Here is a 26,136-nt window from a genome sequence, read left to right on the forward strand (position 1 = left end):
GTTTCTTGCTAGAACTCTAGGCTAGGCCTTGGTTATCACATTAAAAAACAACGAAGATACTTGGCCTCTTTCTACACTCAACAAGTTAATATTAATGAACGATAAGATGCCCACGTCACCTTTCATACGATTACTCCATTGCCAAAGACCATTAATCTTGTCTACCTTCACCAAAGGTGCTATAATGAATTCCTATTTCAAATATAAAATTGAGCATGATTTTGAATCGTAAGGTCAAAAGCATAAAAAAATCACCAAAATCACTCTTCTTTTTAAAAAATCAAGAAAGCATTGATAAAGAACCATCGTCAAACTCGACTAAAATTTTGCTTAGGACATAAATTCTCTAATCATGATTTTAATTATACAAAATTGTCCATTTAATTAGAGAACTCAATATTATTATTAACTCTCCGGTAGTAGATGACTTAGATCAGTTAAGAAAACCACCTAGTCAACAAATCAAAGACTAAATCCGTATAAAAAAGAACTAAATTCTACTAATTTTTCCTTTTACGTTTGCAAAGAGAAATCAAAGGATAATGATTTATTGTATGAATTTCATCACCCATAAGGACATATAGGTATGAGAACATGAATACTTGGTATAATAATAGAGCAATATAATATGTTTCATATTAGTTCTTACTTCATCAAAATTGAAGTAAATATTTGACCCACGTAAATTGTTTGTGGAATAAAACTTTGTTTACAACGGATATCATAAGAAAATTATCTAGCATTCGCATAGTAAGCATCAAAGTTCATTGAACTTTGCAAAATCTCAAAATTGGAGTCTGATCCTTCACACCCATGACACACACTTAATCGCGTCCTTTTGTAGTTGCATTACAGTCTCCACATTTTTTTTGCATATCATAGTAGTATCCTGGTATGTCTTTTCAAGTTTGAATTTGGCTTGTATGTGTGTGTAAGTGTGCACGCACACACACATGTGCACACACACATGTGCATACACCCCATGTAGCATGGATGCTAGTTCATGTAATAGAGAGAGAGAGAGAGAGAGAGAGAGAGAGAGAGAGAGAGAGAGAGAGAGAGAGAGAGCTGGGCTTTAAATATTAGTGATTTGAATTTGTTTTCTCAAGAAAGAGATGCTACATTATAAGATGAGATTTCTTTCCATGAAATACATGATGAGATCTAATGCCACTACATTATTCTCATAGTGTGGAAAATCATGGAAGCACATTCCTTTAATGAAAGCAAAGTTGGTGTGGCTCATGTGGCAATATCGCTTTTTGTATAGTAGCCCTTATTTGTTGCACTTTAAGGCTCCCAAAAGAAGGGACAATATCATTGAAGGAGATGATGTATAATCGGCTATGAGAATTGCACTAGTTTGATATTGATATCTCCATTACTTAGCATTATTTATGGAGCTTGACATAAAAAGAGGAGATCTAGAACAAAATATCCTTTCCTCTTCATGGAGTAATATGTCATGCAATCGTACTACCTCACAAGGGAATTGAACAATGACACTTCAACAAGGCATGCCTACAAGTTGAGATCAATACGAGGCGCATGAAATATTGTCATAACTTCTAAGTGAGGATATAATGTTGCTTGGGGTTTCACAAAAAATGGATGCAGAACTGCATTTATTTTTGTAGTACTATTAATAAACTAAGGTGGCTCTCATGCTTCCATCAAAGTTTGCATGACACTATTTTAGTTTTGATTATGGCTTTAGCGAGGGCTTCCTCTTAAAGTTGCACAAACAAAAAAAGAAATCAAATTCACATGTGTTGCATTCTCTTTTGACAACGTTTCCCTTGGGAAAAGAAAATTAGCCATGTAAGCTTTTAAAAGCTTGTGCCAAATCCACAAAAAAGCATTGCCACAACCAACTAGTTCTAAGGGATAAATAAGATATGAGCCAACTTTTGTATGAACAACTACTTTGAGATAACATCCCATCACCATCATTAATTACCATTTTGAAAATTGACTTGACTAAAGCAATGTCAAGTAGGTAGAGTAGAGGAAGCATCTTGTTTCAAACAGTATATCATTAAACTATAGAAACTTTGAGGGCAATGTGTAGAGAAGTTGTTGCCTTTCATCAACTTCTTGTTGCACAGTCTTTGAAAGTTGTTTGCCAAGTACTTGATGTTGAAGGTTGACTTGTGGAATTTTGTTAAGGAAGTGGTGCTAAAAATTATTTGAGAGCAACTTTTGTATTCAAAACTTTAGTTCTTGCCAAATATGACCACAATGGCTATATGCAACACTTCCAAACAGATTAATTGCAATGCATTTGAAAGAGAACGTAACCCACATTCGTGTCTTTAGTTGCACAAATGTTTAACTATATCACAAGATGACAATTCAAGAGTGCTCATATAGGGGGGGGAGAGAGAGAGAGAGAGAGAGAGAGAGAGAGAGAGAGAGAGAGAGAGAGAGAGAGAGAGAGAGAGAGAGAGAGAGAGAGGGAGAGTTTTGATGCAACAAGTTCTAAACCAACCGAGAGAGAGAGAGAGAGAGAGAGAGAGAGAGAGAGAGAGTTTTGATGCAACAAGTTCTAAACCATGGTTGGTTTTACTTAGCTTAGTAGTGCACATGACTAATTATTGCATCTTTTTCAAATGCTCATTAAGTATATAGTTGAGAAGAATGGTACTAGGGGGAGGGAGCAGTAGAGGAATGCTTCTAGATGGTGTAAAAGGGTCAATATTAAAGGTAGGCAATCCAAAATAGAGCATTATAGGTACTTAGATGCTGAAAAAATGCGATGTTTGGTATGGAGATGACAACCCCATTGTGGCGATCACTTAGAATGTCCATGTGTGTGTTATAGTTTGAAGACCATGGATGTGTTTTTATGATGAGAACCAAAGCATAGAGTTGTGGAAGGCTTGTTTTGTTCAAGTAAGATGGGAATAATGATGATACATTTGCTCCTCCTTCCACCCCATCAACTCTCCCTTGTTGCTATTTCTCACATTGTTTCTCTATTAGTGCAACTCCACTTTCTGTTAATCTTAACACAAACCTATAAATTTTAAGGACAACAAGAAGGTTGATGGGTATTCAAGCTATCCAATTAAGTGTCCCTTGCATGAGGGTGTGCTCACATTTGTGGCATGAAGGTGGGTGAGTGATGGGGATGTGAAACATGTGTTATACACAAAACCATGGAAAGTGGGGTTAAGCTAAAGGAAGTTTGACAATGTGAAATAAAGGAGATTGCTAGAGTGTAGATGCAAAAATAAGGTGCATTAAGGTTAGCCTTGAAAATTGAAACCCTAGGCATTTTTTTGCCAATTTAATTGGATAAAAATTACATTAAAGGTTGGTTTTGCAAGCAAGTAACTTGGGTAAACAACCTAGGATTATAACTATGCATATTAAGACATCAAAACTTGCTTGCAAGGTAGATAAGGTAAGAACCCACTCAAACACTAGTTAAAAAGTCCACCAATGAAATGGATATTTTGTTTAACCTTGTGAAAGAGATGGTTAGCGACTTGTAGAAATACTTGGTAGTGGGAATGTTGCACGAAATTGTGTACTATGCCAAGAGGCTCCATTAATGCACGCATTTCATTGGCTAGTAGATTTTTGACTAGCCTTGGAGTGGAGGAAAGCACTTGACTAAGCTAGTTGAAAATCGACTAGCCAATTGAAATGGGAGCCAAGGGGCTCCCTAAGTCCCCGATGCGGGACTTTGCAGTTAGTGATAATCTTGGTAACATTACGAGGAGTTGTGAAAGAGCCCAATGTGGAGACTGTAGGGGGAGATGCTAGGAAAAGGTCCTTGCTTCTTTGAAAAAAAGAGGAAAAGGTCCTTGCAAAACAGTCGATAGTTGTGGAGGTGGATAGAGTTTGTTAGGAGGTAATGAAGTTGGTGCAAGAAACCCAGAGCTGTGTGGAGACGGACGGGGGGGTATAAAGAGGCTCCAACGATGAACCGAGTCTAGGAGGAGAGGTGACTCTCCCCTCTCTAAGGGCAACAAAAGAACGAGGAGTTCTTAGGAGAGGTATACAAAAAAGCAAACAACCCCCTGGCCCCGTCCCCCTTCAAAAATAAAAATAAAAATAAAAAAAAATAAAAATAAAAAAAATGGGGGAAGACAAATTTAGGAAGGGGCACATTTACACCAGGTTGCCAACGCACATATTGATATAATCGTCATCATCTTTGTCTGTCTCTTTATCTCTGCAATCGCCATAGCCAAAAGCTTCGAGCTTTTCTTCTTCTTCACCATCATCATCTTCATTTATTCTGTCTCTGTTGTGCTCCAAATCGCCATAGCCAAGGCTTCATCTTCGTCATCATCCTCTTCCTGCCTGTGTTGTGCTCAAACGCCATAGCTGGAGCTCCATCCTCTTCATTATCTTCTTCATTTATTCTCTGTCTGTCTGTCTGTCTGTCTGTTTCGTGCTCAATCGCCATAGCCGGAGCTTCAATATCTTCTTCATTTTTTCTGTCTGTCTGTCTGTCTGTCTGTGTCGAAGGCTACATCCTCATCTCCATCTCCATCTCCATCTCCATCTCGATCTCCGTCTCCATCTCCTCCTTCCTGCATTGCATTCCGCCATGCCCTCCCCCCTCTTCCCCTCCAGCCCCTCCCCCTCCCTCCCCCCTCGCTCCTCCCTCGACAACAAAGACAAAGGCGTCAACGTTCAAGTCCTCCTCCGCTGCAGGTATTTTTCCTCCTCCTCCTCCTGCCCCTCGCATTCTCTCTTTTCCTCTCGATTTCTTGCCTCTTTCGTGATCTAGATCCTTTTCATGATCTCCATTTCCGGCTTCTTTCGCAGGCCTTTCAATGAGGACGAGCTCCGCATCAATGCTCCCCCCGCCGTCGTCTGCAACGACGCCCGCCGCGACGTCACTGTCGCCACCAAGCTCATCGATCGCACCTTCACCTTCGACAAGGCAATGCCCTCGAATCTCGATCGACTGTCTGCGTGTTTTTTCACTGGCGTTTTTGTTTGGCGCAGCTTGGAAGGATTCGTCGTGGCAACGATCTCTTCGCCCGCCAAGTTTCCGACATTTAAAACTACGCGCGACTTGAATGCGCGAACGGAATAGCATTCTCGATTAGCGGGTCATTCGAACAAACGCATTTATAATCTTGTGGTCTCGATTAACGTGTCGCCCGCTGAAAGGTCGCAGTCGCCAAGTATTTTCTTCGCAGCATTTTTCGTCTGAACAAGATCTCGTCTGCCATTCCAGGTTTTCGGCCCGCAAGCTCAGCAGAAGGAGCTCTACGATCAGGCCATCTCTCCAATCGTGAACGAGGTCCTGGAAGGTTTCAATTGTACCATCTTTGCGTACGGCCAGACTGGCACCGGCAAGACGTACACAATGGAAGGCGCGGGCAGGAAGAGCAAGGTAACGGCACGCGCCCCCGACTCCCCAAAATCATTCGATGCAATCTGCATTGGGAACTTCCATCGAGAATTGCGCAAACAATGGAGTTCAGCTGCTTCCAGTTCTAGTTCGCGCATTCATCCAAGCTATTGATCCTCTCAATTTCTCCACAGAATGGAGAGTTACCTGTGGATGCCGGAGTCATTCCTCGAGTTGTCGAGCAAATATTTCATACACTAGAGAGCCAGAACGCCGACTACAGCATGAAGGTAACGTTTTTGGAGCTTTACAACGAGGAGATCATGGATCTTCTGGCTCCCGACGATATTTCAAAGTGCCCTGAGGAGAAACGGAAACCGCTGGCTCTCATGGAGGATGGAAAGGGTGGAGTGCTAGTTCGAGGACTCGAGGAAGAAGTAGTCTATTCTGCGAACGAGATTTTCAGCCTTCTTGAGAGAGGATCCTCAAAGCGTCGCACCGCCGAAACTTTGCTCAACAAGCAAAGCAGGTGATTTCTCTGCACGCAATCTCTACACGCTTCTGACCTTTATACAGAACCACATTTTGACACCGCTCCCGCTTTATCTCAGTCGGTCGCATTCCATTTTCTCTATCATCATTCACATCAAGGAGGCGACTCTCGAAGGAGAAGAACTCATCAAATGCGGCAAGCTTAATTTAGTGGACTTGGCTGGCTCTGAAAACATATCACGATCGGGTGCCCGGGAGGTACGCATCGCGACGGAGATGGGTTGCAGCATCAATCCTCACAAGATTTTTGAAACTAGCACACTACTGAATGACTCTTGCGACTTGCCTCCCTCTTAGAAATCTACAGTTTTGCAGGGTCGGGCTCGCGAAGCCGGTGAGATAAACAAGAGCCTGTTGACTCTCGGTCGTGTTATTACTGCCCTCGTAGAGCATCTAGCCCATGTGCCTTACAGGTGGGAATGGAATGATCCACTAGAAATTTGAACTTTCCCATTTAGTGGCTTCAATTTGTCTTCAGTACAGGGGTTTGATCGTCTGTGCGTCGCATCCATCACTAAAGATCGTGTGTGAAACAGGGACAGCAAGTTGACAAGACTATTGAGAGAATCATTGGGTGGAAAGACGAAGACATGTATTATTGCAACCGTTTCTCCTTCTTTTCACTGCTTAGAAGAAACATTGAGCACTCTTGACTACGCTTACCGTGCCAAGAGTATAAAGAACAAGCCGGAGGTGTTTTTCCGTCACTTTATATTCACTCTTAGATCTAGTATTGGTTTACTATGCTTCCCGAAATCGTTTCCCTTCTAGATAATGGAGAGAAACTTATCAACTTTGTTTTCCTGGGCAGGTCAACCAAAAAGTGATGAAATCCGCTCTTATCAAGGATCTTTATATGGAAATAGAAAGGCTTAAAACAGGTTGAAACTCTTGAGCAACTCGATGTATATAGTTTCGTTTCGTTAGCAACCTGTGCTCTTGTTAGTAGTAGAGAGGCAACATTGCACAGCTACGATTATATCATGTGAAGTAACGTACCCAGCCTGATGAAACAGAGCTACTAGCTGCACGTGAGAAGAATGGCGTCTATCTTCCTCGGGATCGGTATTTACAACAAGAAGCTGAAAAAAAGGTGAGGACATATTTTTTTGAGTGCTAGACCTGCGACAGGGCGACATGATGTGACGATGATGCTTTCCACGTTGTCTGAAGCATCAATGCTTATGCGGATTTTTGTTCTTTCCAGGTCATGTCAGACAAAATAGAACACATGGAGTACGAGATCCAAGCTAAAGACAAGGTATTAAACACACTTTAAGTCATAGGACTGATTAATACCAGACGCACTAGTGTTTCAATGTGTTTAATTGGGCTGATCGGAATCGCGTGCAGCAATTGGACGAAATGCAAGCATCACTTGATTCTCAGCACCAGCTCTGTGCATATTTGAGTGCTAAGCTAGAGGCAACGCAGGTTTGTCAAACATAAAGAGCCATGAAAGTTTTTATGCCTGTGGCGCTTTGGTATTTTGGAAAAACGAGTAAACCGTGAAGTTGTCACAGTAAATATTTGTTTTGATCTTTGAAATGTCACAGAGGGGACTTGAGCACAGTGAAGATGCGTTGGTTGATGCTAAAGATAAGATTAAAGAAGCTCACTACACTATCAAGGAAAGAGAATACGTAATTACAAAACTTCAACAATCAGGTTGTTTCGCCTACCCATCCATGCTTTCTCATCAATAATTGAATTTGTAGTGATATGCAAAGGACAGATTCTTACCATCTTGGCACAATGCAGAGAACATTCTTGTTGAAAAAGCCAGTAGTCTTCAATCGGAGTTGGAAATTACTGTAAATGACATCACTGGGTTGCACCTGAAGATTGGTAAACCTCTTTCTGCCTTTTGACAATTGTAGTTTCCTATGTGTTTTGACTAAGGATCCTTTATCTTGTCTTTTGTGGTTAGATCGTAAGGATCACGTGGAGACAGAAAATCAGAAGCTAGTACAAGACTTCCAGTCTAAGCTTGCTCAGCATTTAGAAGCCCTCCGCAGGATTATTGTAGGCGCTGTTACACAGCAGCAGCAGCAACTGCAACACATGGAGGAAAATCTAAAATGTTTTGTGGCCAGCAAAGAGGAGGTAGGTAGATCTTTTATCAGCCAAGTACCATCAAAGGCAATCGTTTTTTTTTGGGGGTGTATACGGGTAGATTTTTTGTCTAGATCCACTCAGCAGACTGAAACTATTTAACAGGCATCGGAGGGAATGAAATTGAAAGTCTCAAGCTTGAAGGCCTTATACTACTCTGGCCTCAAAGCTTTAAGTGAACTAATTCAGTCTCACGAGAAAGAGTCGTCAGCCACATTCGAGAAACTTAACTCCACAGCTTGTGCTCACTCATCTGCAATTGAAGAGGTAAGCATGGAACCAAAACCAAAGTTCTATTAAGTCTTAAGGTGGAATGAACCTGAATGGATTTCTGGGCCTTATACTTTAGTGTTTGACCTATTTTTTCTTCACCAACAGCTTTTCTCAGCATCTGTATCAGAGGCAGAAGTAGTCCTTAAGGACCTTCAAACAGCGCTTCAAAATCAAGAAAGCAAAATTGTGGCATTTACACAGCAACTGCAGAAGGTTACCATCTGTCATTTCTTCTGACGCAAAAACAATTGCAGGTGTTGCTCTGTCTTCTGCTGTATTAGATGCTCTATAGTGATTTTTGGGTATCTACTGAAGGGCTGCAGGGAGCTTTGCAAACCATTGAAGCCACGAGGTCTATTTCAACAGTGACAGTTGAGTTCTTTGTAAACCTGGAGACGAGTGCAAATGAGTTATGCCAATCTCTTCATGCAAGTCATCAGACTCAACAGGAAGATCTCGATGAGCTGGAACAAACATATCAGGTATTTTGATTTCTCTAGATGCGCTTGAGAATTGGGTTTCGCATTTTTATTGCCAACTTTGTCATATTCGAATTTCATATGCAGGCTTGCTCCAAAAAGGAGGAACGACAACTGATTGACAAGATTGCAGAGATGTTGGCAGCTGCAACCACGAGGACTTCAGAGCTAGTGAGTGATGATTTATCATGCTCCGAACTCTGGTCACTCTACTTGCATGTAACTCTATGATCTAATTTCTTTTGCCAATGTGAAACTGCAGGTACGTTCAAAAGTGAAACATTTGCGAGATAATGGAGCCAAAGATTTTAATAAGATGGAACAGGACATGCGTGAGATGCAGGCTGTTTCATCAAAGGCTCGAATCAGATGGCAAGCATACATGAATCAGGCTGAAGCTAGCTATACCGAACACTCTGTTGAAATAATAGAAAAGAACTCTCAGTTTGAAGAGCTTCTTCGTCAATGGTATGGACATTTGCCATACATCACACCAGGCATCCAGAATAACCAGGTGCTAAACGTAGGAGTGCATAAAGATCGACTGATTACCTCATGTGTACTTTTAAATCTTGCAGTGTCAAGGGCACAGTAGCAGCTGGAGACAAGTGGAGAGGCGCCCAAGAGTCATTGCAGGAGCTGGAAATGAACAATCTTCTTCAAGTGGACTCTGTTGCCAAGTACTAATTTGATTATTTTCCATTTAGCAAAATGCGGGAGAGTGTGTACATGTCACTCGCCCTTGTCTGCCTCGATTTTACAAAAATACAATGTTTATCCTGCAGGGAAGGAATGCACAATAACGGGCTCCTGCTGACCAATTTTGGAAAGTCAACGGAGTCGATTTGTTCCGACATTCAGAATAATGATGCTAGTGTTTTGAAATTTATAGAAGGTAAGCTAGAAACTCTGTAAATGGTGAGCGAGCCAGATGAAAGGACAGAAAAGCTTTGTGTATGATTTGGGCATTGGGAATGAATAAGAATCCGTGGTGAATGCAGGCTCCCTCAACAATGACCGAGATGCAGGAGCAACAATGCTGTTTTGCTGTTCTAGTCAATCGAGGGATCTGACAGACCTTCAGACTTGTCATCATTCTGGGACGCTGGATATTGAAAGTCTTGCACAAAGGCGCTTCAATGAAGAATACACGGTAGACCTACAATTGCATCTCTGTCAGGGCTCCTGTGTAATTTTTCATTCAGAGATTGACTCTGTTTGTTTCTGTTAGTAATATTGACAAGCTAGTGTTGAAACCACTTTCAGGAAGACAGGCCAACATGTACCACACCGAGGAGGAGGTCCATTGAAGTACCTAGCAAGGCTTCGATAGAAGCTTTGCGAGCTCCCGACTTTGAAAAGATGCTGCTGGAGTTTCAAGAAGCAAGCAGCTCTCTAATTTGTGAGAAAAATGCAGGGCAGAAGAACCTCACGAGAGAGATCAAATTCCCTACTTTTGCAGGTTCTCCCCTTTCAAGGGATAGCAGAGTGCCCCTTACAGCTGTGAACTAGACTAATGCCATCCTTCGTACATCAGTGCTTGGGAGAAACGCTAATATTTATATGTTGGTTTAAGGTTTGTACCACTATTGTAACATGTAGATGAGTGGAGAGGAGCAGCATAGACCTTGTTCCCAACTTCGGTTTTGCAAAACTAAACCTTCAGTATACATTGGCCATACATACAGAGAGTATACTTTGGCCATACCTATAGACAACATTTACTTTGTATACATTGAGAGAGATTGTATATTTCAGAGTCCGGTCAAGTGGCTTACTCTACAACGCGTGTTGTATGTATTTTGATGATCTCCAAAATTCAATAATCATTCAATAACAACGCCATAAAATTGAAAGATGTACATTTTATATTGTGCTCTTCTTCACCTCCTAAATAAGATCTAGAAGCATGGCACATTTGGGTCTACACTTAGCAGCTATTTTACAATTCCCACATATTCTTACGTACTGTTTTCCTCCACCAGTCCAAGTTTCTTTTATGCTTTCAAGAATGTGGTCTATGGTACTTGGTTTTTTAATTTATGGTCTAGCTCAATACTATTAAATCCATATGCTCTTAATGCTTTTATTGGTCTTCATCCTTTTGCCATTTTGTTCTAGCAATTTGCTAATCCAAGTGAAGTACCATTGGAGAGTCATTTGACATCGTGGTACCTGCCAGAATCCTGATAGATCCACCTCTATGTACAATAGTGCATCACTCTGTGTTTATGTATGGATAGGAGTGTAATATTGCACAAATACCTTCATATAATAGGGGATACTTTTTTGTGACTAGATTTCACAATGTGCAATACCTAGCCACATGGGATATATATATCATGCTCCAGGTTGATCAAAATGAAATCATTTTGTTTCATATATCTAGGTTGAATTATTCTTGTCTTGTGAACTATAGGATCACATGATGGTTCTATAAAGTGAACGGCACAATGGGTAGCACTCACATAGTGGACCTTGAGATTTTACTCATCTTAAACATTAGAGTTCTTCTCTTGGCTCATTAAATATAGGGCCACAATAATTGATCTATAGTGAATGGCATAATCACATAGTGGCCATTGAGATTCACTCCATTTTTTTGTTGTAATTTATGATAAATAAATCAAAAGATGAAATTTAACTTATATATTCTTAATACTATGAAATATAATGAAATTTAACTTATGTATTCTTAATACTGAAATATAATGACCTTTCACACTCATTGCACAAATTGATGACCTTTGTCTATCCTATTTGGTGTGGGCCATCTAGTGAAACATGGATCCTTTGGTAAGAAAGTATGGAAAAAATCCATTGATGGAAGTATTGAAAGGGAAGATATAATTATCATAATATCAATCCAATTAAGTATAAGTTATTGCTTGCACTTTCCCAAGTTAGAGTTACCTTAGCCCTTGTATAGTCAATCGATTGGAAAATGTTGTTTTTGGTATACAAAGAGTGAACACATATTCCATGGCTGATTGGAGGAGAATAGCCATTCCAATGGTTAAATTTTATTTCCACAAGTTAATATAAGGGTGTTGCATATTGTTTGCCCAACTCAATGGCCTTTTCCCATTGTGTATAATGAATCTAGTGGAAAATAGCTTGTTGGGGGTACAAAGATCAAAAAATACAATCTATGGTTGAATTGTAGGGAATAGTGGATTTATATGCTTGGAAGGATTTGCCACAAGATCAACAATATTGGAAAAAAGAATTGTTTCTCCAATTGGATGGCATTTATCCACCATGTATGACCAATCTAGTGGAAACATCTCCTTTGGTATGGGGTTTTGGTATATAGAGCATGAAAAGACACGATCCATGGCTTAATTAGAGGGGCAAGTGGATTTTGATAGTTAATTGACCATTCCACAAGCTTACTTCCATTACATATGAGAGCGTTTCCCACTCTTTCCCCGTCTCAACTACTTGTACCCCCTGTGTATGGCCAATCTAGTGGAAATTGGCTACCTTGGTATAGAAAGAGTTAAAAATTACAATCCATGGTTAAATTAGTGACAATTGAGTACAAAATTACCATCCATGGTTGAATTGGAGTGACAATTGGATTCTAATTCTTGAATGGCCTTGACAAAAGGTTAGTACCAAAAGATATAAGGGCCTTTTGCACTCTTTTCTTGTTTTTGAAAATGGCTCATTCAGCTAGACAATGTGGAAAAAGACCATCCATGGTTAAATTGTAGGTCAACTAGATTCCAATGCTTAAATGGTCTAGACAAAAGCTCAATACCATCAAATATGAAGTCATTGTGTATATTGTTCCAACTTGATAGCTTTATCAATGTTGTATAACCTATCTAGCAAAAAATGGGTCGTTTGGTATAAAAAGTGTGAAAAAACACTATCTATGGTTGAATTGGAGGATAAAGTGAGCTTAAATTCCTAAATAACTTTTCCACTAGCTTCATATTATATATTATAAGGGCCTTGTGTGCTCATTTCCCAACTTGACGGTCTTTACCTATCCTCTCTGGGCAATCTAGTGGAAAATGGCTCCTTTGGTATCCATTCTAGAATTGGAGAGGCAAGTCGATTTCAATGCTTACATGGACATGCACAAGATAAAAAACAACTCAAAGATTCTTTTATCCTCTTTTTTGAGCTCAATTTCCTTTACCTACCTATCTAGTGGAAAATCACTCGTTGTGGTAGTCATGAAAATAGACTATGTATGGTCTAATTCGAGGCAAAATATGATTATGATGGTTAAATGACCTTCACAAAACCATTGAATTTGAAAATCTTTGTTTATTCATTTCCCAACACAATGCCTTTTCCTACCTTGTATGGTCAATCTAGTGGAAGGAACCGTATGTCCTAGTAATGACTATTTGTAATGCCAGTCAAGCCATTTTTAAATTGAAAATAGTTAGTATGAGAGTTGTACTTGAAATGTTGTTAAATGATCCCAAACACATTGTTGTGTAGTGAAAGTATTTAAAAAAGAAAAGCATCATGATAATGTTTTAAGTTTTAAAACTTAAGAGACTGAGGTGTAACTGCAACCCCAACCCATAATATGAAACACCAAAGACAATGTGGGAACACCAATAATCAACATAGAACTAGGTTCAACCCTCCAACCCCTCATCTTCCATCCCCCTTATCTCATCCACCACAATTGCCATCTTCATCGATACGATTGTTGAAGTCATCCTATTTATCCTCTTGCTACCTCTGCTCACTACTTCCTCCCCTCTAGATTCTACATCCATATCATAAAGATGAGTTCAACTGATTCATTCTATGCTGGTATGCCTTTTGTATTAACTAATTATGTGGATATTTGCATACAATCCATAAGATTTAAGCCTTAACTTCTTTTAATTGATATATGATTGTCTATATTTTAAGTCTCTATTTATTCACATTTATATCCTTTTAGTCTATTGCTCCATAATTTTCCTGCCATTAAACACTAGTAAAATAAATTTGCATATGGTTGAGGAATATACTACTAAAGCAATATGAGGACCAATTTAGCTAGATGACATACACCACTAAAGACTCTGTACTTTCCTCTCATATCCTTGTAGGTGTCATTTGATCATATAGAAAACTTTAATATTCTTAGGATGCTACTAGCTAGATATAAGAAAATAATATTTTGCATTTAAGATATTCACATGTATGGCAATTTGTGAGACTAAATCATTAAGTTTTCCAAGTGGAAAGAAAGATGCACTATATTTTGCACATAAGACATTCACATAAATGCATATATTTCAAACAATCATTATCACATGGATTGTTGGAAAAGGTGGGAGAGAGTGAGAGGGAGAGGAGTCCACACACATACTAATTGTACACTACATTATAATGAATAAGAAGAAGAATGTCTACAACTTCATCCCTTAGGGTTAGGGTTGGGGCTGTCCCCCTATGCCCTTTATAGTCCTCTCTAGAATAGTACAATTTGTAGTTCACTTTATTGTCCTAACATTGCATCTTAAATTGAAATGGATAAGTAGAGGGTTCATATACTATTCCTAACACAACCTCTTAAATTGCAAGGGATAAGTAGAGGGTGTATGCAAAATATTTGTTTAGAATGATTTGGTTGCAAAAGATGGCAACCAAAGTGAAATAGTAAAACCTAAAAATAAAAAATAGTAAGTGCTTGAGTGTAGCTAATGGAAGTGTGTACATTGAGTACAACATGTGATAAAACATGAGTACCTCAGGATCTATGGTGTGCTCAATACAATCTAGGGTGGATGAATCGTAAGTGCACACATGATGAATATCTAGAATGGAATTGTTACATTGAGTACAACATGTCATAAAACATGAGTACCTCAAGATCTATGGGGGTGCTCAATACAATCTAGGGTAGATGAATCCTAAGTGCACACATGATGAATATCTAGAATAAGTAAGCATAGACTCAATTTCAATTAGTTACAAGATTGAGAGATACTCATAGAGAGACTTGAGAGCTTGCATATATTATTTCATGAAAGCAACCTTCCTTTTATATACTTGCATTGCTTGTTCAGGCCTTCATACCTTTAGTCATATTTTGCCTTGATTTTGTGCTCATAGCATCACAATTCTCAGCACCTACCCTTGGTGCCATGATATATTGCAAGGTGGTGAGATGTAATTTACAAAAGAAAAAATCCATCACGTTCCCTTAGTGCATACATTGCTACTTAAGGTAGTAGGTGTGTATTACAACATGTCAATACCTCCTCTTGGTGCTTGAAAAACTACTCTTAGGTGTTCAAGTTTGATAAAACAAAACATCGTCTACTCATGTGGTGACCCTTTATAACAACGGGCTAAGGTGGTAAATTTTATTTTTGTGGCTCTTTAAAACATTCTATCATTGTTGTTATCCTCTTTGCTTGATAAAGTCTCTACGTAGTTGGCTTTTTGGCTCTCTAATACTCTAAATCACATCTTCACTTTAAGGTCTATCATTGAGGAGGTGAGGTCTAGAGACCTGAAACTATACACATGTTTTGTAGACTTTTGAAAGGCCTTTGACACTATCCCACGATCTCGCATGGTCAAGAGACTACATGAGATATAAATTCCAAAGACACTGATTTGGGGTGTGGTGAGCCTATTTGAGTCAATCATAGGTAGAGTTTGTGCCCTAGGTGGTTTATCAGACTGGGTTGAGTGCATGATCGGGGTGAAGGAGGGTTGTCCACTCTCACCAACCCTCTTTAGACTTTACATCGATGAGATAACATCCTTCATAAATCTCCTAGGAGGTGAGAGATCACTATTGCAATTGTTCCCATTTTTTGTGGTATGTTTTCTTCTATAGTTATTGTCTCCAGCTCCTTCTAAGCTAATTACATCCTATGGAGTGGAATATCAAAAAATTATCCTTCCTAAGGTGGATAAGTGCATCTTGCCTCTTGTATGCATTATGGAAAAGTTTAACTATCTACAAGGCATGAACTTTAAAGCCACTTTTTTAACCCTTCTAGATGATTAACCAAAGATATTAACATCAATGCCGATTCTCCAACCCCACATGGAGAATGTGGTGCTGATCTCCACAACCCAACGTGGAGAATGGAACTAGTGCCATTGGTGCCAATGTCCACAACCCCACATGGAGAATGCCATTCTCCACAAGCTATAGAGAATGGCACCAGTGCCATTCTCCCTCTGGGGTTCTAGATAATAGCACTTGTGCCATTTTTTAATGTGGGATTGTGGAAACTGGAAAGAGTTCCATTCTCCATCTGAGGTTGTGGAGAATGGCACTAGTGACAATATCCACAACCCCACATATTGGTGACATTCTAAACAATTGCATATGAATGGTACTAGTGCTACTCTCCCCATGGGGTTGTGTTATTAGCACCGGTTCAATTTTCCATGTGAGGTTGTGCACATTGGTACTAGTTCCATTCTCCATGTGGGCCATTCTCCATGACATCATTGGTACTAGTTCCATTCTCCATGACATCATAGGGACAATGGAACTGGTGACATTCTCCAGAAACCCCATAAAAATAAAGGGACTAGTGCCCTTCTCCAAAATCTCAGGCACATTCTATGTTAATCTTGTATATGGTGAATGCTCACATGAATACTTCTTCAATAAGGAAGAATACAATGTATGGCTCCTACTACCTCTTGGAGGATGCTAGATATATAGATCCAACACCCTAATATGGATAAGTGCATCTTGTCTATTGTATAAAATTTGGAAATCTTTAAGTGCTATGCCTTACTATGTATCATTTGCACATTCGATATTAATTTTTCTCAAGAAAATTAGTTATACACTCTCCTAACCTTTCTAGATGTTTAACCATTAGAACCACTACCAATCTCTAATCCCACATGGAGAATGGCACTAGTGCTAATCCCACAACCCCATGGGGAGACAGGCACTAATGCCATTCTCCTCAACCTCATTTGAGAATTTAGGGTTTTCGAGAATGGCACCAATGCCATTCTTCCCATGGGGTTGTAAAGATTGGAAATATGAGGTTGTGGAGAATGGCAGTAGTTCCATTCTTCCCTTAGGGTTTTGGAGATATGCACACGTTCCAATCATTACAACCTCACATAGAGAGTAGCACTAGTGCCATTCTTCACAACCTCGTATGAACTTGTGGAGAATGTAAATAGGACCACTCTTCCCATGGGATTATGGAGAATGAACTCATATGAAGATGTGAAGTCACCAGTATCACTCTCCCTAAAATCAAGCAATTATAGCTTTCATGGTGATCATTTATTTAAATTGTGTGTGATGGCTCAATGTCATGAGTATTCCATGGAGTCACGTAGTCATCATTTGTTGAAGTTTATCCATGTCTTTTTTATGAGTACAAGAAGTTAAGGAGCACAATATGTTGATGGAGGAAAGAAAGAAGCATATAATATAACAACAGAGTTGTAGGAACTTATGCTATGAATAATATACCAGTTTACAAAAGTCTTTCATCAAATTTGTGTCTTCTAGTTCACATAACATGGTGTTTATTAACATCATCCACTAGTTTTTATCAAACTCTAGCAATCGATTGCATCCCCAAATGGTGTTTATTAACACCCCTATATATATGATTTTCAATCCGTAGCAATGCTTCTTGCCAATGTCACTATTACATTTTAGTCCCCAAGAAGTAATGAAGTTTCCCACAATCAATATAGTTTCCCCTAAATAATAAAGTTTCCAAAAATCAACTTATTCCCCGTAATTAATGGAAGATTCCCATAATCAATATAAAATTCCCAAATTTAATGAAATCTTTCCAATTTCAAATTCCCAAAATATAAAAATTTCCCCACTTTATCTAATATGGTGTTCATATCATTTCTATTATGTTTCTATCAGCATTGTTGAGCTACTAAAGTAATAACCATGTGTTATAATCATCAAGTCACTGTGGAAAACTTCTTCATTGGAGCAAAGGGCAACCTTTGACATTAGATAGGACATCCAAATTTTGAACTTGTCTACTATGGTGGTCCTATGAAGTTACTTTCTTTTCTACAAATTATAATAATTCATTTTGGTTGCAGCTTTAACAAACTCAAAAGCCTTAACTTTAAGGCAAACAAAGCACTTTTGTTGAGTCGAGAGAAGAAGAATATATATATATATATATATATATATATATAACTCTTCTTTTTTTCAAAAGGAGGAAGGCGACTTGTCAAGATTTATATGTGCTATAGGAGGGAAAGTGAGGAGGGGTGGGAGGAAAATGAATAGAGGCAATATGGCAAAGAGATAATGAGGAAAATATACATGGCAAGAGGGAGTGTAGAGATGGAGACATTAAAGAAGGAGCATATTTTATTGAAAGTGAGGGAGAATGGGAGATCAAAGTACAAGAGTGGTGGCTATACAATGTCGCATCAAGGAATAGCCCCTCCTTTTATAACCAAGGGGAGGTGCTCTCCTAATAAATGCATCCTCCCACATGCATGGTGTGTTGAGGCATCTTCCATGTGAGCTAGGTGGGTACACACTCTCAATAGCATGCAACAATACCTTTTCTCAAAAATTAAACCTTCTTTTCCAAGTATAAGATTCCCCATGGCTCCTTCTCAATTTTATAATACATAGGAGGATAGGTAGAGGGTTGGCACAAAGATTCTTGCCACCTCATTCTACTCTTCCCCTTATTGAAATATTATTTCTTGGACTATACACAGCCACTCTACATGGGACCAGCCCACATGGAGGAGTAGGTCCAAGATTCCTTGCCAACTCCACCAATTTTATACTATATATCACATTGACTTTGGCCATATCTCACTTACTACTTGCATGGGATTGCATAGGTGGAGGGGTGGCACATGGGGGTACCCTGTCAACTTATCATACTATATAATTTTTGCCAGGGACTATGTACAACACACCTATGGGTCCTCTTACATGGAAGGGTGGCACATGGAATTACCCTACCACCTCAACCTTGGGCCCTTAGCACACTATATTTTATTCTACTAGTGCCACACACAATTTATCTATACCATTTTCCTTGGTAAAATTTTGCCTATAATTGTGTATGTGCGTGTGTGCATGCATGTGTATGTGTGTGTGTGCACGTGCGCACATACACATGCGTGCACGTACGTGAACTTTCCTTTAAGATTATACTAAGTGCAACAAAGTGTAATTAAATGTAAGTGCATTGTCACACCTACACTTTAAGGGCTTTCACATCTCCATGAGTAGTGCGGTATGTCTCTAGCCTACTTTGAACTCTCTCTCTAATTGGAATTAAAAAATTTGTACTTTATTCACTTTTCTTCCTACCAAACATTAAATTAAATTATTAAAATCACAATCATTGCATTTTATTTCAAATCTAAATGTAATATTCAAAAAAAGTATACTTACTTCCACTCAATGTGGATGTTAAGCATGTAGACATCCTTCAACTGCTGCATGCCTTTTTGAAGACATTACTAATAATAAGGCCTCCAATTGCAAGATAAATCACAATATGTGCCTCCCCCTTTGTCCTCATCGTCCTCATCATGGGGATAGGATATAAGAAAGGATGTGAGGAGAGAATATTTATATACTATTGTGTAGGTTGGAGAGCTAAATCTAGTGCCATCATAGGACATGTTTCACAATGTCACACTGACCTAGTAGATTCCACTTGTGATGATGGACCCCTACAATGAGTTGTTTAGTCTCAATGACATATTGGCCAATTTTCCATGGGAAAGGGAATCCTCCATGGGCTTCTTGCTCTTTCTTGAAACAATTTTCTCCATGGGTTGTTGAGACTCATTCAGGTTCCTTGATTGTCATAGGGAGATCTAGACCTCTTAATGGAGCACTGGTCTTTGGAGACTATTGTGAATCAATGGTGTTCACTATCTGACCTTTGGGAAAATGAGCTACATCATTCAAGTTTCATCAACATTAGTTAGAGGCAAGCCTATGTGCATCAACAAAAGCTCTCAATATTACTAAAAATCCAAATTAGGGCCTAGATCCATGAAAACCCTCAAAGAGAGCAAAAATGAACACAAGATGATGCAAAAGCGAGGGGTAGAGCTATGTAAGGATAGAGGAAAAGGGAGGGCAAGAGGGTAAGAGAGGAAAAGGTTGGGAGGGCAAGTGGGCAAGCGATCATGAAAAGGAAGGGTAAGAAGTAATCCGATATATACTAGATCAGGAACATGAAGGCTAATATTACATATGCATAAATGAGGGAGGCAAGAGATGTTGTAGAAAGCAATGCATATTATGTATTAGCTCTAGGTCTCGAGCCTAAAATAGAATTGTTTTGAGTTGCTATGGGTGTTGTTTTGTGATGCCTATAGTACACCCCTAGCTAGATTTTTTTGAAAATTTAAATTTTTTGTTGCTATATGATGCTCTTTGGTTTTTTGAAATAATTGCATTGTCAGTCTCTACCCTTTTTAGTCTAATTTATAGTGGTATTGGTTAAGAGTGGCAACATGTGTGATGCATGATTGAGGCAAAATCAATTCATGGTGCCTTCTAGCCAAGGAATGATAGAGATGCCCTTGAACAATATCTTTAGATTCTAATGAGTGAAGATGATGCTATAATTATATGCTATGATGAGAGAAACACGAGAGCACCCAAGTAGTACCCAAGCTAGAATCAATTCGACTAGATGGAGTAATGCAATTCAATTTTAATAGTGAATATTACATATTATACTAGATCATTGTTCTAGATTATGTGGAGATCATGGTTTCCATTTCTTAAAGGATTGCCACCAGTTATCCAAATAATGCTATCTCTAACTCTAATGGATCTAGGTGAAGTAGAGGCAATTGAGTTGTGGCATCAAGGCTCTCCTATTAAAAAATAAAGTTCAAGATTTCATAGCACTACAAGAAGACATTTGTATTTATGCAAAACGTATCAAAGTAGCTTTAACTTTGGACACCATTGAAGCTCGTTCTCTTGATTAAATCCCATCCAAAATCAAATATTAATATCATAATCAAGATTGACAATAATTATTCTCAACTAATGTAGATCGTTTGAATACTCTTCTTCATAATTAGCTTGAAGAATCATTAAAGTTGGACCTTTGTGAGTTAAAGACATTGGTGTCGATTTGTGATTTTCTATTTTAGGTTTGAAAGGAAGGTTAAGAGGGAGAGAAGAACATGTGTGCTGAGAGATCCATAGGCTCAAGTAGCATTTGGCTTCCATTTGTTACAGCCAATTAAGGGGCTTTTTCTTTTGAAGCTCACTTCTCCCTAGGACCTGGAGGAGAGGTCCTGTCTTAGATGTGTGAGCCTAGTCTTCCAACATGATTATGCCAACCATACCATACAAGAATTTATCTAACTAACCAAATTAAGGATTGACCACGATCGATTATCTAGATATTTAATATCCCCTACCCCCAAGCCCTTAGATTTAAGATCCAATTTTCCTAAGTAAGACAAATACGTCATTGGCCCTAACCATATGATTTAGGGCCACTAGAATTTTGCTATATAAAAGTCCCCACTTTATGTACTTAGATTTAAGATCCTATTCTTCTATCCAAATGGGTGAGCCTAGTGTTCAATGTCTTATCTAGAGATTTAATATCCCCTACCCCCAAGCCCTTAGATTTAAGATCATGTTATCCTAAGTGGGATAACACTATCATTTCTCCTAGCCATATGATTCAAGGTCACTAGAATTTTTCTTTCTAAAGGTCCACACTTTATATACTAAGATTGAAGATCATATTCTCTTAAGTAAACTAACAATGTCATTGGCCCTAACCATATGATCTAGGGCCACTAGACTTTTACTTTCTAAAGGTCCCCAATTTATGTCCATACTAAAGCACAAAGTAGTGGATAAATATTGAGAGCAAACATCTCTTCTTTGCAAATTCTTTGCCAAGAGTAGTGAATTATTCCTTGAAGCTTTTGACGATTAAATAGATGATTAATCTGATTTCATTTAGTAGGTGTTGGTGCAACCATCACAAAGCTTGCATGAGTTTTTCTTTCATCCAAATTTTCTCATTCATTTTTCATTTGATTGGGCAACTTGTCACCATTTGTCAATCCATTTAGTTGATAGTATCCTTCAGATGCATTTATCTCATGATCCTATCATTGTTGAAATTATTGAGTCAGAATGCTTCTACCTTGGTCAAATTTTTTTGCTATGGTATTTGACATTTCAAATCAATTTCTTTCCTTGACTAGATTTTTCCTGTAGAGTCCAAGTCAAGCTTGAATGTTTGTATTATATTAAAGATGAACATGCTATTAGTGACCTGGTGTTTGTAAATTGATTGAGCTACCCTCATCCATAGTCTTCCAAGGATGACATCAAATGAATTTGGATTGTTTGAAAAATGCATTAGGGAAAATTTAATAATGAGTGAAACGTTCTACATTGGTAAATGAGTCTTATCACTACCCTCTGCAACTCCTATCGGAGCATCAGGTATTGTGGCTGAATACAAACACAGTCGTGAAGCCCGTGTATGTTCTAGCTCACTATGGTCCAGCTCATGAGGATGGGGGAGTCGAGCACAAGGCTCTCCTGTGAGTGGGTGCCTATCCTAGAAAGACTGCCTTGTGTGATTTTGCTGGGGGTTTGGAGGGCGAGTAGTCAGTGTCTGTGTGGCATCGTACTAGGGTGGATACCAACTCAATACGGATCTTTTGTGCCCACTTCATCATGAAGGAGGCTTCCACCCCAAACAACTCCTCACACGTCTGGAGGGGCCAAAAATGTGCGTGCTCCACCTTTGCCTCCATCGGTAATCTGATAACTCCTATCACCAAACCACACACCAGCTCCTCACGTGTGAAGCTCAGATATGAAAGTTCACCTCCGTGCCATGGGCATACCAAAGATCTAGTCCCTGTGGTCCCATCCACTCGTCCATCACGAGCATAATCTAATTACCCAAAATAGCATCAAACACCTCCAGGGACCACTTCTCTAATCCTGTGGAGGCAAACGGAAATCTCCAAATGGGGTGTGTGTGAGATCTCGCTGTATTATTCAAACCCACATTTCGGGGCTGAAGGACCATGAGCGTGACCTCCAATGGTAGAGGGTATGAGTTCGGAATCTCCAAATAGTTACAGGGTCCTAACCTCTAGAAGTCCCGCGGTAAGGGACACCCAAGTTGGAAGTTAGGAGTTGCTGGCTAGGAAGACGAGCCTCGTCGTCCCTTAGGATCCCTCTATGAGCATAAGTGCTGCTATGATGAGGAGCAGAAGGGGGCATCGTCATTCCCTTGCCTGATGGCAGGGGTGTCGAAGCAGAAGAAGCTGTTACTGAAGTGGAGAGTGGGGCGATGGGAGAGTGAGAGGTAGGGGCACGGGGGAGGAGGGTGGGGGGCAGGTGGTGAGAGTGACCATAGAAGGACTTAGGGGGGGGAGGGGGAAGTGAAGAGGAGGGGGAGGGGTCAAGGGGGGGAGGGGGAGGAGGAGGAAAAAGGGTGACCATAGACCCCCTTGCTGATCAGGCTCACTGAGGCTCTGGATCGGCTCCTCCATGGCCCTCATCGGGGCTAGCATCTGCAGCTTCCACCATCGTCGCATCTGGAGCTCCTAGGGCTCTCTGCTACTATAAGGGTGGGTGCGGAGGTTGAACTTTCGAAGCTGGAGGATCGGTTGGATGGACAGTGGCCTCTGCTACTAGGGGAGGTGGCTCTTGCCATTCCTCTTTCGAGGCCTCTCGGTCAACCTTGTCCCTCTCCCTTCGGTTGGCCCATTGTCCACTGTCAGCAGCGTTTGCAGGTCTGCTTGCTTGATTTTTTTTTCTTTTTAACCTGTGTGCAGTTCCCTTTCAAGGGGGTAACCCATGGGGTCTAAGACTCCTACTACTCCTACTTGAGAGGGCACTGGAACTCGTGCCTGCTGACTCTACCTACTTTTTGGAGGAGGGGGGGAGGCACATGAGGGAGGCCACGGGGGCAATCTCTGGCAAGGTGACCCATCTGTCTACATCGAAGACACTGGCCTGGTAACCTGGAGATCTCCACCCTCTGGCGAAGTGTGCCCCCTTCTAGGGTCTTGAGAAGGATCAACTTTGGAAGGGACTTCGGGCTCTCCATCACCAGTCTGGTTTTGGGGACTCCATATTCTGCTAGAATGGAGCGGCATCTTTGGCAAGGCCTCGAGCACTGTGCCAAATGCCCAACCAATGGAAGGGAGGATAGCTCGATACTCCTTAGGGAGCCTTGGGAAGTGGAGTGTAATTGGAAACTGTGGAACATGGTGTGTCATATCCATGTCCTCCACTGTGAACCCATGATACCAAGGAAAGAGGTAGACAAGGTGCACACCAAGGAGTATGGGGCTCTACTCCACAAGTGTCGAGGCGGTGTGAAGGGAGCTTAGCTAGATGAGAAAATGCCTCATCCATAGATGGTGACCTCCTGGATGTGGTCGTCCTCTAATGTCAAGCTCGCCTGGATCCACTCTTGCACTTGTCTCCGTGTTGGCATGAGGCCCATAATTCTGCCCACAAGCACCTTGTCCTGGAGGGACTGAACTGCTTGATGTACCTGTTGCTTGTCAGCTGGGGAAAGAAGAACCTTAACAGCTGTGGGAGTCGAGGGTGTTGCTATAGAGCCCCTCTCGCCAGAGACCAAAGGTCACCACCAAGATTTTCTTTCATCGTAACAAACACAAATGCTCCCGCTGCAGGGAGACAATGAAAAAGGATGAAGTGGAGAGGTGGAGAGAGAAGGAAAGGGCAAGGGGGAAGGAGAGAGCAAGGGGAGGAGAACGAGGAAGGAATGAAGAAATGGAAGGAGGCAGGAGAGGCAAGAGAAGAGGAGAAGAAGACGATGGGGGGAGGCAGAATGGTGGGGGGGCACGCTAGCAGGAGGGCAGAAGGGCAAGAGGAGGTGCGAGGTATCAAGGAGGGGAGGCAAGGAGGCAGAAGGAGGGGGGAGCAAGGGCAGGGGAGTAGCAAGGGGAGGCAGAGTAAGGAAGGCAGTGGGTGGGGGGCAGAGGTGGATCATGGGAGAAGGTAGGGCAGAGTGGAGAGGGAGGAGGGGTGAGGCAAAGCGAGGGCGATGGCAAGGGTGAGGCAAGGAGGCAAGGCGGAGCAAACAAGCCATGTGGGCAGCCTACAGGCCACCACAGGCAGAGGGGGGGAGCTCATCGAGTAGCTCCTCCATCAGGATACCAGTTGTTAAGTGGATTATCACATGGTACCTACTAGGGCATATGGGCAGAGGTCAAAGATAAGGTGATTCATAGAGTTCATGGAAATGTGTGCAAGTTAAAAGGACAAAGAAGCACCTTGAATGCAACCGCAACTTTAAAGCAAATCCTTGAAGACAATGCATTGCCACAACCTCATCTTCCACAAACAATGCCAGATGGAAGTATCATGTGCCAACATCATCTTCCTCTAGGAATGACAAAGAAGTGTGCTAGAGTCAGTTATTAACAGAACATTACAAGACAGAGAAGAGAGCAAAATTTCTAGAGTTACTTTTTATAAAATTTGGCATCGGCAATTTTGCAATGTGAAGACTCCATCAAAGCAAAGAATGTCAAAATGCAAGACATGTGATGAATTGAAAAATGCCATTGAGCTTGAGAAGTGTTGAGGAAAATATATAAGATGGAGAGAAATCCATTTACGTCATGTGCAAGATGCTAAAATGGTGTATGCTTCTTGGAGGGACGAATGCATCACCATTGATGGCATGGATCAGAATGCAACAACTTTGCCTACATTCAGACGCACCCCACCTCCATTGGAAGGTAAACGTGGACTTAAAACACACTTGTGTGCAGTATTAGTACACGGATTTTGACTCTTTTGTGATCTATGGATTGATTGCTTATAGGAACATCATAGTAACCAAGTAGCAACATCCATCATGAAAGTAATACAAAAGGTCAAGGATGCACGTTGACGTTTACCTCACATCTTGCATGTACAAGCTAATAATTGTTGGAGAGAAAATAAGAATAGATACATTTTTTCTTTGTGCTCTATACTAGTTGGTTTGGAAATATTTGAACAAGTGGAAGTCAGTTTTCTTCTTGTTGGCCATAAGCACGAAGACATAGATCAAATATTTAGCATTATCTCTAGAGAGTTTATGTTGAGATATCGAGCTCCACTCGCGATATGCCAGGGTGACCGTTGTGTATTTATGTCACCGACTTGTTAGCTGGAGATGCAGTTGGTACACCGCCCACGAATAATAGCTGGATGACAGCTATCCTTATCTACTCTAGTTTGTGGCTCAGTTAGTATGCCACCTTAGTTAGTTGAGTTTGGTTTGAGACCCACATATAGGGTTCTTCTATTTTCTTTGTACTAGAGTTCTTTTGGCTTTCACAACTAAGAAGAGGAAAACTGTTTTCAGCCTCCACCTTTGTGTGTATTCCCCCATTGTGCATGTGAGAAAGCCGCAAGTGAGA

The 26,136-nt window shown here is 40.4% G+C and overlaps 2 protein-coding genes across 4 annotated transcripts in view; both read left to right on the forward strand.

The window, feature by feature from the left end:
• Positions 1–26,136, forward strand: part of LOC147891802 (calcineurin B-like protein 3) — a 207,927-nt gene that overhangs the window by 125,180 nt on the left and 56,611 nt on the right. The window lies entirely within an intron of this gene.
• LOC147891805 (kinesin-like protein KIN-5D) lies at positions 4,188–10,582 on the forward strand. The gene is made up of 23 exons (XM_087387876.1): positions 4,188–4,674; positions 4,789–4,906; positions 5,207–5,365; positions 5,518–5,852; positions 5,935–6,073; positions 6,191–6,288; positions 6,412–6,568; positions 6,687–6,756; positions 6,892–6,968; positions 7,083–7,136; positions 7,229–7,309; positions 7,432–7,543; positions 7,637–7,723; positions 7,806–7,981; positions 8,096–8,257; positions 8,369–8,476; positions 8,587–8,745; positions 8,830–8,913; positions 9,005–9,210; positions 9,321–9,422; positions 9,528–9,637; positions 9,744–9,895; positions 10,009–10,582. The coding sequence occupies exons 1-23, from the start codon at positions 4,568–4,570 to the stop codon at positions 10,252–10,254; spliced, it is 3,099 nt and encodes a 1,032-aa protein (XP_087244002.1). The 5' UTR covers positions 4,188–4,567; the 3' UTR covers positions 10,255–10,582.

Source organism: Dipteris shenzhenensis, chromosome 17 (genome assembly GCF_047967505.1).
Source record: "Dipteris shenzhenensis isolate YYH24624 ecotype China chromosome 17, Dip_SZ_1.0, whole genome shotgun sequence".
NCBI lineage: Eukaryota > Viridiplantae > Streptophyta > Polypodiopsida > Gleicheniales > Dipteridaceae > Dipteris > Dipteris shenzhenensis.